The sequence below is a fragment of the Sprattus sprattus genome (genome assembly GCF_963457725.1).
Source record: "Sprattus sprattus genome assembly, chromosome: 9".
Taxonomy (NCBI): domain Eukaryota; kingdom Metazoa; phylum Chordata; class Actinopteri; order Clupeiformes; family Clupeidae; genus Sprattus; species Sprattus sprattus.
In genome coordinates, this window is record NC_137928.1 from 17,728,277 (window position 1) to 17,743,298 (window position 15,022).

Sequence of the window (15,022 nt, forward strand, 5' to 3'; positions counted from 1 at the left end):
TTCCGAAGATAACGTGGGAGGGTGAAACCTAGCCTTACGTGACTGCATATTATACTTCAAAACGAATGCCCTCGGAAACTTTATTACCTTAGAATGTTTGAGTTATCTAGAAAGGAAGCTGTAGGCTTTTGTTTTCTCTGTTCCATTTTGAAAATATGATTCCTGCTTTATCCCTTGAGATTCAGCAGAGAGATCAGTTCTAGTCCCAAAACTTACACACACGGAATTCACAGGACGTTTTCGAGCTTAATTTTTAAAGATGAATTGGACTTGCTTACGACTGTTACATCTGGCTGTCTCACTGATGCTTTTGAGGGGCGCTGGAGCCTTTCCACTGTGGAGAAAGGAGATGGTGAGTAGATTTGCACAACACTAATGCAAAATATCAATAGAGAAGCGTCTATCTCAAGGAACTGCTCTATGACAATGATATTATTTTATGGACAAGAGTTAGACTGACATGGATGACACTCTTTTTACACATTTTTTTTGTTGTTGTTGGTTGTTCTTGAAATTGCCTGCAAAAATACTGACAATGTTAGACAATTTTTTTCACACAGTTTTCCTTAACACAGAGATTTAGGGGGCTTGTCATAAGTGGGAAGACAGGGACTGGTGTTGTAAAGGTGTTGAAGGTCATTGGGGGAGGGGGCGAGGTGGTCCGCCCTTCTCCTCACATGTGGGCGACAGATATTTCAGGCCGGAGAGAGGGAAATAGAAGCGAGAGAGAATAGCAGTGTGGATGTGCAGAGTGTTGGTTCCTCCACACCACATCTGTACAACATTACTCTGGTGATTTTGGACTCTGTCTTTCTCCTCATTTGCCATGATGGACGTTGGGGGTGCTCCTTTTCCTCTTTCTCTTGTCCCTGTCGGCTTTCATGGGCTCGGCTCTGCAGCATGCTGTCTACTTCAATACTGCCTGGTCTTAAATGCAGGTCATCGCACACATTTCTCATATTCTTTACTGTCTCCTGCGGTCACTCTTCAGTGCACCCCGCTGTGCTGGGAAGATCATCTTGTAAAAAAGAATGCCTTTCCAAATAAAAAGGATGGATTGCCCCTCCCTCCTTTCGTCTCCTTCCTCACCCCCCCATGCACTTCTATTGCCAACCTCACAATAACCATTTCTCCCACTTCATTACCCCCCACCCCCACCCCATCCCAACACCACCACCCACACCCAACCATCTCAACCCACCAATCTCGCCCCGTCTCTTCCAGGAGGCTGCTGTCCGTTCGCCACGCCCTTATGTCCAGGTGCCCTCGCCGGTGGACGTGCGGTCCAAAGTGGCTCTGGCCAGGTCCAAACGATACGCCATCAACCCCCTGGGCTACAAGTGGGAGCACTTCAACCTGACCTACAAGTGAGGGAGCAGGGGAGGGGGAGAAGGACAGAGGAGGCGGGGGGGGGGGGGGGGGGGGGGGCTGGGGGGGGGTGTGATGCAGACATGCAGTGGTCAGGGATGGAGAAGGACAAAGAGAGAGAAGGGGTGTGGGGTGGGGTGAGGTGGGGGTGGGGGTGCTGCTGTGAGAAATGTGAGAGATGTGAAAGGATGGGTAATTAGAGAGCGGATGGCTATGTTGTGCACAGATGGATGAGAACAGGAAATGGTGGGGTAAAAGGGGGAAGAACATGAAAAGAAAAAGAGAAATGAAGGAGAGGCACTTGAGCTGAGGGCTATTTAAAGAAAGAGCTTGAACTGGGAGACTGCTGGGAGGTGTCCAGAGATATAAAAACCATGTGCTTAATTGATAGCAGACTGCCACACAGGAATATAAGTTTATTTGCAAAGGAATGTGTGAAGAGAGAGAGAGAGAGAGAGAGAGAAGGGAGGGAATGTTGGGTGGAGATAGTTTTTCATTGCATAACCCTGAAGGATAACTGAGATTTCTGTGCTGTCAATAAGGATTACGAAGTTCCCTAATACACTGAACAAAGACGACACGCGTAAAGCCATCAGCATCGCTTTCACTAAGTGGAGTGACGTGTCCCCCCTCTCCTTCACCGAAATCACCAACCCCAACAAGACTGCTGACATTGTCATTGGTGAGAGATCAGTGTCACAACATTAAACAATAGACTTAGAGGACATTCATATTTTGTCATTTTTTGGTTCAATGAACAAGATATCGGTTAACATAATGTTTTTTTTAGCAAAGTGCTTACAAATGATGATGGGAAAACCTAGCTGGCTGGACAGCTTTACTATCGCTGTGTGTGTGTGTGTGTGTGTGTGTGTGTGTGTGTGTGTGTGTGTGTGTGTGTGTGTGTGTGTGTGTGTGTGTGTGTGTGTGTGTGTGTGTGTGTGTGTGTGTGTGTGTGTGTGTGTGTGTGTGAGTGTGTGTGTGTGTGTGTGTGTGTGTGTGCGTGTCAGGTTTCTACACTTTCAATCACACGGACTGCTGGTGGTCTCCGCTGCATCCCTGTTTTGATGGGCTGAATGGGGAGCTGGCCCATGCCTTCCTGCCTCCACGCGGGGAGATTCACTTTGACAACCATGAGTTCTGGATACTGGGAAAGTCTCGCTTCAGCTGGAAACAAGGTACAGGTCCAAGATCTGTAATTTGCTTGGTGTGTGTGTATAAGAAAGCGAGCAAGAGAGAGAGAAAGAGAGAGGAATTGTGTGTGTCTGTGTGTGTGTATATATGTGTACAGCCAAGAGTGAGATCATCTGTATGTATAAGGTGAGGTTTAGAACCTGCTTGCTGGGTCACCTCTCTGTCTCCCTCTCTGCTAATGCCTCTCCTGTGTGTCCTGGTTCAGGTGTGTGGCTTAATGACCTAGTCCAGGTGGCGGCCCACGAGATTGGCCATGCCCTCGGCCTCTGGCACTCGCAAGATCCACAGGCCCTCATGCACCCCAATGCCACCTACACCGGCCAGAGGAACATCGCCCAGGACGACATCTGGGGGATCCAAAGACTCTACGGTAACTCAAGGACAGGGAGAGGACACCAGGCATACTAATAAAAAGAATGGAATGTTCATCTGTTTCCATCATGCTTATTGTATTCCTTTTTTATTTTAGAATATCTCCACTCGGGCTCCCCTGCAAGCACGAGATAAGCTTGCTATTTTGTTTTTGCAGTGCAGTGTATCAGTCCACCCTCATGGCTGCATGTCCAGATCTGCCAGACTAGAAAGTTGCCTCAGAGGCTTGTACTTTAAGTCTAGATACGTGCCACTAGCATTACCTCAGTTCACACACAATCAGCTCCCTGACTAGCACTGCTATTTTTGCATGTCTCCTGTGATACATGCACATATTTCAAACTAGAGAAGTCATTGGTCTGTGTATGATATGGGTCTGTGTACTTGAATTTTCTTTGTGTGTGTGTGTGTGTGTGTGTGTGTGTGTGTGTGTGTGTGTGTGTGTGTGTGTGTGTGTGTGTGTGTCAGGCTGCCAGGACAAGAAGCGTGTGTGTGACCCCTGGGCAAGGCTGGGCTTTTGTGAAAGGCGAAGGAGCTTCATGAAGAAGCACTGTCCTCAGCGCTGTGACCTTTGCTACGGTACGGACACACCTCTCAATCACTAGACTGACTAGTCATGCACGCTAGCATGAGCCACATCAGCTGATATTATCTGAAGGGACAGTCCTAGCTCAGATTAGGTGTTGGTATCACTTTTACAAATTTTACAACACACACACACAATATGTTACTATACATGCCAGGCTCACATGCCTCAAAACGTGAATCAATCACTGTGAACAAAAACACAAAACAAGAAGTGCTTTTTCTCCAGTTCAGCACACACTCAACTGACTGGATGTTTTCAGACGGAACTGCCTGTCTCTAGAGGAACAGTAACAACCAAGAGAGCAGCTGACTCTGAAAGGCTACCGGCCCTGACCGAGTGTTTATTCACTGGACCCCTGCCACATCAGGCCCGGCTCTCTTCCCTATTCAGTTCTGATCCTATCTGCTCAACAACAGGGCAAAGTGAGAGTGGCTTTGTTCTTAGATCGACTTTCTTATCTGTAACTGCAATCTGCCCTTTTTTAGAGCCTCTAGATGCCATCAGCACGCCCACTCCACCCCCTGCCAACGTGAAGGTTAAGATGGTGCCTCGTGGAAAAGTGGTAGGCTTCCGCTGTGGGACAAAAAGTGCCAAGGTGCCGCCGAAAGTTAGGTAATGAATTCATGACATGTTGATGGAATTCAGGGCGCTGTGTTCAGGAGTAATGTCTGTTATTGAAAAGTAACAGAATGCTTTTTGGAAAGAGAGACAAAAAGGCATGATAGTAATCTGTGACTTTTGTTTGATTTATTTTATATAATGCCCTGCCTCTGCCCTTGGTGTAGCTGGTATAAGGATGGGGAGCAGCTTGTCACCTCCATCCCAGGTTACATCGTCATGAAAGACCGCGACCTGCGCATTGTGGCCAATGAGTTCAACGAGGGCACCTACACCTGTCGCGTTCATCGTCGCGGCAACGTGGTGTCGGCCAACTCATGGGCCATCCGCCTGAAGCCAGAGCGCTCCTCCAACAGCTGATGGAGTCCCTCTTGGGGTCAAAAGGGGCACAATGATGGGAGATAAATATCAGGTTGTGCCCCGTCTATTGAACCATCTGACATGAGGACATTTTGTTACTTCGGTTCTGTTCTCTGAAATCTGTCTCCAACATCTCAGCGGCAGTTTAAGTCATCAGTGAGAAACCTGTGGCCATTCATGAATGCCCACCCCATGGGTTTTCAGTAGGAATGATATGGTCAGGAAGCTGGATTTCTGCTGATTGTCAGGAGTCTGATTTGTTTTTCAAAGCCTAACCAATCATGGACATTCTAGATAGTTGTGTGGTGAATGACATCTGTAATTTCTATCAGCTCAGCACCGACAGGGAACCTTCTTTCTCTGCGAGGTAGATTTGTTGAGAAAATGCACACGCAGTGGAATGGCGTTCCCGTTTTTTCCATTATTGATTTGTATTTCCTACTAATCCCCTCATGGTTCCAGCATTCTGCTGATGTCTCAGACGTTTCCTTCTAAAGTGCAAGACAAACATAAATGACTTCATCCTGGGTACAAGTCATTTAAGGTCTTTAGATTAACTCCAAAGGTCTTTAGATTAACTCCAAAGGTCTTCACAGGGAAGGCCAATACTGTACCATTCAGACTAATGAACATTAACAAAAGTGAAACAACCCATTCCTCTTCTCCACATGCCGGTCCACCATATCATGGGAATTCATGTTGTATATTAGGGACTATTTGATTATATACCAGTGTACAGATGTAGGTCTATGTTCTGTGTGTGTATGCTGAAATGCACAGTAGATGAACTGAAGAAATTGTGTCATAATTTGAAAAAAGGGCTAATTTTATTATAGGCTAGGTTGATTTGTTGTTACAAGTATGGTGTTTGTTGTGTTGGTTGTTACAGAAGAGATACACATTTGTAGAAGCATAGTAATTGGTGTATATTTGTTTTAGTGAATTGTTGGTTTGCATATGTAAAATTATCAAGAACAACATCACAGCCAACTGTGCAAATTTGTATACTAGGCGTACCCTGACTGGACTTGCAGTGATAAAATAACGACTGAAATCAATAATAAAACATTTATTACTTTGACAGCTATTATCCTGTCTCTATGTTCCACGGTTCTTAAAAGCAACAACCGTTAATGTCAATGGAAGACCAAATCCTAAAGGCTCACACAGGGACAAAGACATTTAAATACTACACTTTGAATAACATATGAAGCTGTGCAGACCGATGACTAGTTTACATTTTCAGTTACAGTGTTTGGATCTGTGATGTCCTCAAGATGATTTACAGTCCCTGATGCACGGAAAGCTCTAACAACATCATAGAACTTGATGCCCCATCCAAGTCTACTCTTAGTACTTCCGGGGACAGAATGGAAAATGAATCTCCGATAGAGTAAGCAAAGAAACATTCCAAGGGCGTCCAAGACGACCACAGTGATGAAGCCCTTCAAACTCCTTTTCCGGTGCCTCCTGTTAGCCCCACTGACCTACTATAGGCCAGCATATAGCTCACCATCAGGAGCAGTGTTCTAGAAAGCAGCTTTAAGGTAAGCTACTGGCACATACAGAGGAATAGGAGGAAAAAAAGTAATGGAGAATGCTGGTCACGTGACAATGCCTGCGAGACAGCTGGCTGGGACTAGGGGCTGAGAGGGCACAGGGGTTCAGGCACACAATACTCAGACATAGCCAAAAGTGCCAAGAGAGCTCAGGGTATCACAAACCCCCCCCCCCCCTGAACACACACCCGACATGATCGCCGTCCTAGTTCTGGCAATTTAGTTTTTTGGTGCCCAGTGCAAACGCACACACTTCGTGATTAACACTGTCTCTGGCAGGGCCGGGGCATTGTAAACAGTGGTTTGGAAATGTGTCCCTAAGAGCCCTGGAGAGGTGCCACCATGCTGCTGAGAGCTTAAGAGTGTCTGGTGGTGCCTGGCTTCGGAATGCAGCCGATCAGACAGACAGTGCTTCTGGAAAGAAAGAAAGAAAGAAAGAAAAAGAGAGAGATAGAAAGAGAGAGAGCACTGCCATGCATCTCTACGTTCAACCCATGGAATTACATTATTTTATTATTCATGACAACTAAAAATGGAAAAGATGAACATAAATGCAGACATGTTAATCGATAAAAATAATGGTCCGGAGAGGACTTTCTTTTAAAGCCTTCGTGACCCACAACCTCGGGCTAAAAAATGTGGTAATGCAGAGAAGAGAAGTACAACAAGGAGGGCAAAAAAGATAAAAGGGTATTGAGGCTTTTGCTTTAAGAGCTTTCAAAAAGCGAGAGAGAGCAAGAGAGAGAGCACCATATTGATAACAGGGGAGCAGCAGATAAAGGAGCACTCTCCCTCTCTTGCTCTCTCGCTCTCTTTTTCGGCCGCGGCGATAAGTTAGTGCTCCACTGCACCAACGTGTCTCCCAGCAGGGAGCAGAGGAGGAACAGCATTCCACGACTCCATGTAAGGGGAAAAACCCCTCCTCACCCAGGCCTACCTAACACACCCCCCTCGTGCCCCCCAAAAACACACCACACACATGCCCGCATCCTCACTCCCTCTGTTCGTCCCCGTCCCCCAGCAAGTTCCTCCCATCCAAAGAAAGAAGAAGAAAAAAACCTCTTCCCCACTGCGAGTGTCTGGAATGAGACCCCTGCCTTTGTCCAGAAATGAAGGCATTGAGATGACAAGGAGGTGATGGTGCATTTCAGTGTGTAAAAGGTGAGCGGAATACCCCCTGACCCCTCTTCTTACCCCGCCCTTTGGATCCCCACCACATGTGCAGAGTGAAAAAAAGTAAAAAAACAAAGAGGTGAGCGCTGCTAACATCACGTGACCATAAAACAAAAACTGGCTGCCGTAAACAAAAACGTGCACGAACAGGTGAAGACATAAACAATGTGCCCAACAGAGACCAGTTACCAGGTGTAGTTCAAGAGGAAGGAGAAACACAAATGCCACTACAATCATTTTCAATGTGCTCACAGAAAAGTAATGCGTCTGGGGTGAAAGAAACAAAGCAAGAGGGCTGTGAAAGTGCCCTCAGCAACAATCAGCGTCTATCGCTCTCGATTTCACTGTGTTGTGGTCTTGCCAATGGGCCTTGGCAAATGGGGTGCAGAATCTGTCAGGCGTGCCCGACGGCTGAGTCTGAGGGATTATAAAAGGAATTGTGTGTGTGTGTGTCTATGGTTGCAACAGGGTTGGGCAAAAGAGAACAAAAAAAGTTTGCCCTGCAATGACTTTGTTCTTCCAGTAGAGGGCCCACCTCAGACTTTTGACGAGAACAAGGCCACTCTCTCACACTCTCACATACACCTTGTGCTTGGAATGTTCAGGAAACAGAGTCACAAAGACTTACAAGCTCACAAGACATTTTAACACCTCCGCCTCCTCCTCCTCCTCCTCCTCCTCCTCAAACAGTCCACAGTCCACCTCTCCAAACAGTTCCACCAGCCAGGCGGATGAAGGAAATAAAAACAGAAACAGCACAGAAACAAACAAGAATGAGTAAAACAGATGTTTGAAAAAAAAAAAAACGCTTGATCCCTTTAGAACTCGTCAGTGGTTCAAAGCTGAGGATTGTGTGTGTGTGTGTGTGAGTGCGGCTGGACTTCAACAGGGACGGAGGGGTCATATCGCCTGATGGAGGGAAACCGGAGGAGGGGTAGGAGAGAGGGAGCGAGGAAGAGAAGAAGGGAGAGCAGATGAGGCGAGGGTGGAGGCGGTTCAGTCCTCGTCGTCCTCGTCTTCGCTGATGCTCTGCAGACTGGTGCCGTGCAGGGCGGGTGACCGGGACAAGGGGGGCGTCTTGGTGAAGAAGGGCAGGCGAAAGGTGGGCGAGGGCGAGCGCTCCTCACGCGTAGGGCTACTGCTCGGGCTCGGCCTGGGGCTGATGGCCTGCAGCATACGGCCCTTCCCCTCTTTTAACATGTGCTTCTGCTCCCAGACAAGGAGACAAAGACAGGTGGGAGACAGACAAGTAGAGAGAGAGAGAAGGAAAGTGATGGACAGGCAAAGAAAAGAGAGAGTAAGACAGAAGTTAGGGTGAGGGAAAGGGAAAGAAGCAATGTGGGGAGTGAGTGGTAGAGAAAGAGAGAAGGCAAATAGGTCAAACGGTGTACCTGCATATCCACATTGTGCTGCCAATCTTGAAACTAACCCAGTATTGGTCTGTCAACCAATTTAAGAGCCTTTTAGATGCTAAGGATGTGCCTCAGTGCTGTAGTTTTTTCTGATTTAATTTTTTTACTTTTTATACTTAATTTCTGAGTTGTATCTCGTATAAATGTGTTTGGTATATTTATTTTGTCTGTTTTGTTTTGCTATGGTTTGATTATTTATTGTTCATCTGTATTATGAACCCTCAATCAGGGCATTGCTGCAAAAGAGCCCTGTGCTCAGTCAATTCTCCCTGAATAAACAATGATGACGAATCACACACTCTCAGACACCTCTAAATATTCAGGCCTGCATTGTGACAACACGGATGCTGACACATACCCTCCCCCCTCGCAACTCACCAGTGCCCCCTCTGGGCCAAACATCTGCAGGAAGTTGCCGATGAATTCCCGGGACTTCTCCTCCCATTTCTGGATGAGGTCAATGCTCTTCTCCTCCACCTTCTGCACAAACTCCTTGGAGCGCTCCTCCACGTCCCGCACCTTCTGCTTCACCTTGTCCACACGCTCCTGCAGGTGATACTTTTTCTCCTGGCCACAAAGAAAAGGTCAAAGGGTCAACGGCCTGTTTGAGCCTACCCTCGCTTGAATTACAGGGTTCCTTTAAACAAATGTGACCAACTGAAAAAGTAAGTGACAAGTTGCACAAGGCAGTTTCAGGTCTGCTTTGAGGCAGTAGATTTGAGCTACAGGCTCACCTTCCAAGGCATAAGTCTGTGCATAAAGAAGACACTGGGAATGTCATGACTGAACATACGTTGATGAAGCTGACGTTGAGCTCCTTGGCTGTGTAGCCTCTTTGCAAGTTGCGGCGTGCATATACGTCGTAGTCACGGACAATGCGTGTGATGATGTCCGAGGTGGAGATGCCCTCAGTTCGCTGTGTTGGTGCAAACATGCCTGGGAAGAAAGGAGGAGAAAAAGAAAAGAAAATTAAATGAGATCAGCGATTGTCCTCATTCTCCAAAGATATAATACTACACGGGCATGCATTACAACAGGAGTTCCCCTTAGCATAAATAGAATGGTCGCCAGCGGGTTCACTCACCCGCCTCCTTGATGTGTTTGTACACATCATCACTCCCTGCAGACGAGTAAGGGAAGTCATCATGGGCAACAAAGTCAATCTGCGAACAAGCAGATAAGATTTTACTCACACATTCCTATTCTCTCTTATACAAACACACACACGCTTTGTGTGCCCTAATTTCATTAACGGGCAACTGGCAACGAACGAAGCAACCAGCAAAGCAAAGTCTGCTGTGCATGAACTTAAGCAAAAAAGGTGGGTCAGTGCAATGCTCCCACTTGCCACACGATAGCTTTAGGTCATGCACAACAGACTTTGCTGGTTGCTTTGCTTGTTGCCCGTAATTGAAATTAGGGCCTTATATCATACTGATCAAATATCAACGTATTAACACTAACTTGAACCATTTCCAGATCTGTCTTTCCAACAGTCCTCTCTTCCTCATTCATTCACACTCTCTCTCCCTCATTCTTTCTTCTTCCATTCTGTGGGAGTAACTCACCCTGTGCTGGGCCAGAAAATCAGGCGATAGCGTCCAGGGGGCGTCACGCACTACCTCGTCCACGTAGCGGCAGTGGCTGACTGCGTCATAGCGTTCGTCCTCATTCATTACCGTGAAGCCCTTAAAGTTGTGCGTGAGTTCATCGCTGCACACTATCAGGGGAGAGCAATCACACAAATTGGCTTCAATACAAAAAGGTGGAAATCATTATTTATTTTGGCAAGGAAGGACTAATTATTTTATGATGTAAATGCTGAATGGGGGGGTAGATGGATGGAGGACTTGGTATGCGGGTATGCGGGTGTGTGTGTGTGTGTGTGTGTGTGTGTGTGTGTGTGTGTGTGTGTGTGTGTGCGTCTGTCTGTCTGTTTGTTATGACAAGTGGCATCTCTCACCTCCTACAATGAGGTAGGTGTTGGGAAAGAGGCACTTGGCCTGCATTAGGGCCCTGGCATGGCCTGAATGGAACATGTCAAAAATGCCGTCAGCGTACACTCTCACTGGCCGATCCGCTGACGAAAACAAAGAAAAACAAATCAGAAAGATGAAGAAAGAGAGTCAGAGAAAAATAGAGGAAATAGAAAAGATGCCATCAGCAGTCTACGCTGCCAGTCACCGAACGGGGACAAGGTGTGTTACATTCATTTATATCACATCATATAAAAATTGTATCAGTCAAATACTCTAATGGGGAAGACAGACATGTCATTATGTCACCTGGCTCTATGTTACAGTCATGAGGTCAGCTTTGTGAAGAGCAGAGTATTACTTACGAGGAGTTCCCCTCTGTGCTTCCTCCATAGTCACTCGTACGTATGCATTTGTCACTTCCTCTAGCTCATCGGCAAAGGGCGCTGGCTCTGACAAGCCCTTGAAAAGCCACACAAAGTATGAGAGCACAATTCTGTCACATCATGCACCTGCATTGCTCAAATTGAGTGACATCAAACACACAGGTTTGTTTTTTACACTCACCGGCATATGGTGTAAGGCCTTTGCTGTCCGCACTCCATCCTCTGCCTCTCCATTCGACCCCTCCTCTCTCTTCCTCTTTCGTGAGAGCTGCTGACCTGAACTGTGGGCCTCCATGCCTGTAACATGATATTTGGAGCATTATGTAAGAGGGATAAAAGGACAGCATTCTGACTGCACTAGGAGGCGCTGATTCCGAATGAAAATATTTCTACCATTCCACACGCAGGGCAAGACCGATAGTGATTCGCTAAAAACGTAACATAATTACAAGGCGCTCCGTGCCACAGCGACTTAAACCAGTTGGACGACTTTTTGCTGTTTGCTTGTTTGTTTTAACAAACAGGGCTTTCCCGTGAATGACGTGGCAGTGGTGTGGAATGCGGCAGCTAAAGAGGGAGGGGGTCCATAGCAGCCTACTTGAAGAGTTGCAGCGAGAGAACAATTACCGTTTCATTCCCCTCTCAATTCCAGATCAACTGTTACATTGTGTGCCTGACCTGAGGGGTGGCATGCTCCGAATCGTCTGAGAATAAATAACTGGATAAGACGAGGGAGAGAGATTATAAAATTCCACCGCATTCAGACTCTACCCATATCGATTGTGACTTCAGATAGGTTAGCAAGCACAAGTGTGATAGTTGCTCATACACCACACCCACTCCGAAGGCTATTTTACCACATCTGAATAGTTTAGCTTGTTAGCTAACTCCATTAGTGCTGATGGTCTTCACAACTAATGTTAGCTTCAAACAAAATGTCACACGTCGACCTGTAGATCTTAAACAACGCATTAACTTGTGACTTGACATTACATCCATGAGAGCTAGCTAACGTTGACTAAAGTGTTAACTAAAACTTAGCCAAAACAACTATTGGCTAACTAACAGTCGTAGCAGAACTAGCAGTACTAGATGTATGACTCATCTAAACTCTCAACTAGCCAACACTTACTGATAAACCTGACATTTTACAGAATTACGGAGTTTAATGTGAGTGACATTATATGTCAGCTGCACTATGACTATCGGTTACGTTAGTTAGCTTGAGCTTTTTTTTTTTTTTTCTTACCCCAAGAATGGACGCGCAGTTGAGTTATATGTCTGACAAAATAAGCAATACTGAACAAAAAACGAGGGTCTAGTTTTTTAAGTCCTGCTTTTCGTAGGTTTAAGTGTAATATTGCAATTAGCTAGTGCAAACACTACCATATGTTTGACAAAAAGCCCATAGGTTTGACAGCTCTTCATGAACTACAACTAACATTCTCCGAGGGAAGTGACGTAGCTGGATACCTCTTTGAACCATGAGATGTGTTCGACATACTGCAATCCTGCGTAGATTGTAAAACCGCCTGATTTGGAACAATGCATGCTGGCTAGAAACTGTACAATTGCAGTAGTTAATGATTATACATGCCATTATAATCTTGCAAGAAGCATCTTAAAGGTCCGACTCCGCAGTTGCTACCCAAAGGCAATGCAAGCTGTGACACCTTACAGGCAATTCGCACTTTCACAATTCTGGCGAAAAGTTATTATTTGAGCTCAACAGTCAATCCAATCACACCCTTCCCTTCTGTATCCCATTCATAAAGCCAGGACGGTGCAGAAACACTGGAGTTTTCTGAGAACACGCACGGGATAGAGATCAAGGGGACGTGACCTGATATTATACACCGCTAGGTGTTGCTGTAGTGCTGTCTGTTACCCTGAGAGTTAAGCAATTTTCAGGGATTGATCGTTCCAGGGCACCGTAGTTTTCGAACAAATTCTGCATCGGACAGATTTAAATGCCTCTGATTTATGTGATTAATTTATATTAATTAATCACAAAGCATGTCATTAATTTTGAATTGTTTTATCGTGTCCTAATATATATATACAGGGCCCTAATATATATATATATGATATATATAATTTTGGCCACCACTGTGTAAGCCACAATTATTAAAACACATATTTAAGAGGTTTCAGTTGTTTTTGTTGAATTGGCCATTAAAATACCCATAAAACGAATGAAATGTCTATAAAGTCATCATTATGCTCTATAAACTATAGAATAGAGCCATCATAAGGAGATTTGGGTCATTTTCCTTACAAAAAACAAGCTAGGCCTATTTTACCGTCACACAATCATGTTCCTTCACAGAAGAAGCAAAATTACTTTTGTAATCATTGTCAGGTGGGATCGTGGTTAAATTGATGGCGATGATAGAGTCTTACGACACAGCTGTGTGATTCTTTTGAATGTAAAAGGCCTACCCTGCTCATTAAGTGATTGGTGACATGATGGTTTTGTCACTGAGGCCACACCACCAATTGGTATAAATTCAAAGCCTCTAAGTAGTCTTGAAGCACATTTTGCCCTTTGAATATGGCTAAGGTGAAGAAGGAGCTAACGAGTGAGCAACGGGTTCGAATAAAGGCCCTTTTGATGCTGGCTGGAGTTAGTGCCGGATAGCCAAGGACTTGAGATGCAGTCCAAGCACTGGAAAGTACACTTTAGGCCGCCATGATGCCACCAATTCACACCAGAACCGAAAGGGGACAGGTAGATAAAAGAAACTGAAGTGTAAATGAGAGTCTCTTTCCAAAAGTTAAACACAGGGAGTAGTATTGTATTATGGTGTGTAGGGTGCCATTTCAGCCTCAGGAACAGGTGACTTTGAAATTGGAAATTGAAGGCATCACTGATAAGAAAGTATACCACAACATTCTGGTGAGGCATGGAGTACCATCTGGGAGTTGTCTTATTTGTTGATATTTGTTATCTTTTCCAAGAGGACAATGACCGTTAACCTTCTAACTATTGCTGGAACTACCTGCAACCAAAGGAATCTGCTGAAACATTGAAAATGATGGACTGGCCCCCTCAACCCTGTTGAGCAAATTTGGTGCAAGTGCGAAAATAAACTTGACAGATCTATTGTACATTCAAAGGAAAGCCTTTGTCTTGAGTTGCAGAAGGCATGGGATAACATTAGTGTTCTCTGGAAATATATTGACACTGCCAGAGAGATGTGCTACTGTAATTGCTGCAAAAGCTGGACATACCAAATATAAAAGTGGATAAAAACAGTAGGACTCACTTAATCTGATATTTGTTGTGCTCAGAGCAACCATCAGAATGTTTCATGAACATTATGAAATTAAATCATGTTTTGGAGGCAAATATTTTCAGTCAATATTTTCAGATATGTCAGGTGTTCTAAACATTTTGGGCACCACTGTATATAGTTGCTTGTAGTTTGTTTTTTTTGTTTTTTTTTCCTATTTGTGTATAGTTTCCTCAATATGTTTTGCGGCCTGGTAGTGGGAGTGACATTGATTGAATGTCAGAATTTGTGTTCAGTGTTCCATTTTAGAATGTTCATGTGTTTCCCTGCCTGTGTTAATGTTCTTTGTCCACCCTTGCCATGTACGTTGCATAAAATGTCCATGCCATTTTGCCTATTTAAGTTCCTGAGGGTTAATTTGCAGTGTGTCTACAATAAATGGCAAATTAAGAAAAGCCTGCATCCTACTCATTGTGACAATTGTAACCAGATGGCTCAGAAGAATACAGACTGACACAAAGATCTTAGGTGTTAATGCAGCTCTATCACCCTACACCTCAAAGCCCTGAGTGTCATTTCTTGGACAAAGAACACACACAGAACAAGGTACAGGAGGCAGGTCTCATACTCTGACATAACACAGACAGCATATCATTCAACTGGTAAAGTTAGTACGGTAACTCAAGAGAGAATTTGTCCATTTCTGTCATCCATTACTGGTGGTTATCTGGCATAAATGTTTTTCAGTGATTTCAGTTTAAAAACACAATCCATCATTT

At 45.1% G+C, this 15,022-nt stretch overlaps 2 protein-coding genes across 2 annotated transcripts; one reads left to right on the top strand and one right to left on the bottom strand.

The window, feature by feature from the left end:
* Positions 1–259: 259 nt before the first annotated feature.
* Positions 260–4,510, top strand: mmp23bb (matrix metallopeptidase 23bb; the record flags this gene model as incomplete). Its single annotated transcript, XM_080844331.1, has 8 exons — positions 260–352; positions 1,225–1,367; positions 1,911–2,050; positions 2,379–2,546; positions 2,768–2,932; positions 3,403–3,513; positions 4,009–4,135; positions 4,309–4,510. 8 exons carry the CDS (start codon positions 260–262, stop codon positions 4,499–4,501), a joined length of 1,140 nt encoding a protein of 379 aa, XP_080700457.1. The 3' UTR covers positions 4,502–4,510.
* Positions 4,511–7,972: 3,462 nt separating this feature from the next.
* pcyt1ab (phosphate cytidylyltransferase 1A, choline b) lies at positions 7,973–11,302 on the bottom strand (the record flags this gene model as incomplete). Its single annotated transcript, XM_080844291.1, has 8 exons — positions 7,973–8,439; positions 9,024–9,212; positions 9,439–9,581; positions 9,730–9,808; positions 10,214–10,365; positions 10,609–10,725; positions 10,987–11,083; positions 11,189–11,302. The coding sequence occupies 8 exons, from the start codon at positions 11,300–11,302 to the stop codon at positions 8,230–8,232; spliced, it is 1,101 nt and encodes a 366-aa protein (XP_080700417.1). The 3' UTR covers positions 7,973–8,229.
* Positions 11,303–15,022: the final 3,720 nt, after the last annotated feature.